Source organism: Labeo rohita, chromosome 5, assembly GCF_022985175.1.
Source record: "Labeo rohita strain BAU-BD-2019 chromosome 5, IGBB_LRoh.1.0, whole genome shotgun sequence".
Lineage (NCBI taxonomy): Eukaryota > Metazoa > Chordata > Actinopteri > Cypriniformes > Cyprinidae > Labeo > Labeo rohita.
This window is the reverse complement of record NC_066873.1, coordinates 13,415,912-13,418,868: the sequence shown is the minus strand read 5'-3', so window position 1 is coordinate 13,418,868 and position 2,957 is coordinate 13,415,912. Positions and strand designations below refer to the sequence as shown.

Genomic DNA, 2,957 nt, shown 5'->3' with positions numbered 1-2,957 from the left:
AAAGTTATGACAGTTTCATTTTTGGATAAACTAGCCCATGTATGTTAAAGGGATAGTTCACAAACAAATGAAAACTGTGTTATCATTTACTCACTTCCATGTCATGTAAGAAAGGTTGGTTAGCTTTTAAATTGGTATTCCCCAAAACTCTCTTTATACATTTGCATTCCATGGCATGGTTATGAGAGAAATAGCACGGTCTGATTCAACAAATAATTGCTCTTACATCTTTTCGGATGATCCAGTTAACAAAACTGAACAAAAGGATTAGTTAATGAATCAAAGTGATCCAGTTCTTAAGTTCAAATTTTCATTTAGGTGAACAATTACTCTATGGTCTGTATATGCTAACATAATTTTCCTTATGATAAAGCTGACTTGGGCTATTGAAAGGATTAGTTCACTTCCAGAAAAAAAATTTACTCATAATTTACTCACCCCTATGTCATGCAAGATGTTCATGTCTTTCTTTCTTCAGTGGAAACGTAATTAAGGTTTTTGAGGAAAACATTCCAGGATTTTTCTCCATTTAGAGGACTTCAGTGGGGATTAACAGGTTGAAGGTCCAAATTGCAGGTTTAATGCAGCTTCAAAGGGTTCTACACAATCCCAGACGAGGAATCCCATTGAAGGAATCCCTTCAACCCATTGAAGTCCACTACATGGAGACAAATCCTGGAATGTTTTTTCTCAAAAACCTTCATTTCTTTTTGACTGAAGAAAGAAAGACATGAACATCTTAATTTCGATGAGGTAACAGGGTGGTCGGTCTGGTTTTATCTACTGGACAGAAGCATTTCAATATGGCATGCGCAGCACTCAAGTCTGTTCCAGTTCATTTCCTTATATAGTCTGCCGCTATTCCAGTTCTGATAAGGCTTATCACACTCTCTGACATGGCAATATAAAAGCCCAACAGGGGCTCTTACGACACACTTCCCAGCTTTTCCCATCTCCACTCTGAGCATAGGCATAATGGCACCAAAAAAAAGTTGAACCCAAGAAACCAGAGCCTAAAAAGCCAGAGCCGAAGAAAGAAGAAGCGCCAGCCCCTGCCCCAGTTCCAGAGACCCCCAAAGAGCCTGAGCTGGACCTGAAAAGCATCCCGCTGGAATTTACCGCTGACCAGATCGAAGAGTTCAAGGATGCCTTCACACTCTTTGACGAGACGCCAACGGGCGAGATGAAGATAAGGTACGCCCAGTGTGGAGATGTGATGAGGGCCCTGGGTCACAACCCTACCAACGCTGATGTCCTGACTGTGCTGGGGAAGCCCAAGGCTGAAGACATGAACACCAAATACCTGGACTTTGAGACGTTCCTGCCCATGCTGCAGCATATCTCAAGAGCCAAAGACCAGGGGACATTTGAGGACTTTGTTGAGGGTCTGAGAGTCTTTGACAAAGAGGGAAATGGAACAGTGATGGGTGCTGAGCTCCGTCATGTCTTGGCAACGCTTGGGGAGAAAATGACAGAAGATGAGGTGGACCGTCTGATGACCGGACAAGAAGACGCCAACGGCTGCATTAACTACACGTCCTTCATCAAGCACATCCTCTCTGGGTGAGCCGGAGCTGAAGAGATTGCCGAATGAAATTGGAACTCTAAATGGCAACTGTCAAAACACTGGAAAGAAAATATGTCTTGTCTGTATGTCTTGGAAAGCATCAAATAAAAATCATCCAAATTTTGTTTCGTCTGAGATTTTTTGTTCTGTTAATCTTGTTGTTGAGATGTCAAAAACACAGATGTGCATAGAGAAGGAAGGTACTGCTTTAACTATTGGAAAACATGATCTACAGTATGTACTCTTAAAAATAAAGGTGCCAGCAAAAACCAAAAAGGAGTTTTGCCAGTGACGCCCCTAAGTTTTTTTTTCTTTGTGCAACAAACAACCTATGCAACAGTTTGTTCTAGTTCTAGTTTGGCTGTGTGGCGAAATACGAAACTTCCCTACTACATAGTAGGCAAAGAACATATGTGAATAGAGTAGTATGTTTGAAAAAAGGCTACTAGGCTTTATACAGAAAGATTCTGCAATACATACACATTTTATTATCCCATGAGGCTACAGGAGAGGATTCGTCAATGGACATGTCTATTTTATGGGTGTGTTTTCATCTGTAAAAAGCATTTTAACAGTTTTTCCATACCTGCAATGCGTCACTCGGATGTTACATAGAAATTTAAAAAAATGTCTTTAGGATGTTAATGATTTATAATGTAAAAAGCATTCATCAGATGTTTGTACACAGCAGATGCTTTCCAGACAAAGCCTCTTTGAAAGACATACTGGAGATACCTGTGCTGTCTGGATTACATTCTTACTACACACATTCACACTATATAGAAAGCAGCTTCAACACTTGTAGACATGTAATGATAATTCTGATTGGCCTGAGTTTTGTAAGGCAGGCAGGGCAGAGTGTTACATGAAGCTAATCACTAATAAGGGTACTAAAGCAATTACAAGTAAGCTTACCAACAAAGCAAAGGTTTATGACCAATGTTTTGACATGCTCTTTCAAATAAAAAAATTTAATTAAAAAAGAACCTTAATCATTTAAGATGGCTGGTTAAGCTAAAATGGGCCACAGTTTTCAGCCGAAATGGGCTGCACACACACACACACACACATACTTTCACACAGAAATTGAGGGTGAAAATAGGTTTATAGGTCTAGATATGCATCCATACAAAATGTTAGCAGTCTTTAAAAAATTGGATTGCAGATAATATGGCAGGAGGACAAGCATAGAAAGGAAACAGAGAAATGAGAAGAGAAAGAGAAAGAAAAGAAAAATATAGTAACATGGGCTGCATACACACACTTTCACACAGAAATTGAGGGTGAAAATAGGTTTATAGACCTAGATACAGTATGTGTCCCTACAAAATCTTAACAGTCTTAATAAAATGCATTGCAGGCAGTATGGCAGGAGAACAAGCAAAGAAAG

The 2,957-nt window shown here is 39.6% G+C and overlaps 1 protein-coding gene across 1 annotated transcript; it reads left to right on the top strand.

Moving 5' to 3' along the window:
• Positions 1-922: 922 nt before the first annotated feature.
• On the top strand, positions 923-1,691 carry cmlc1 (cardiac myosin light chain-1). The gene has a single exon (XM_051108770.1). It carries the CDS (start codon positions 1,184-1,186, stop codon positions 1,565-1,567), a length of 384 nt encoding a protein of 127 aa, XP_050964727.1. The 5' UTR covers positions 923-1,183; the 3' UTR covers positions 1,568-1,691.
• The last annotated feature ends 1,266 nt before the right edge of the window (positions 1,692-2,957 follow it).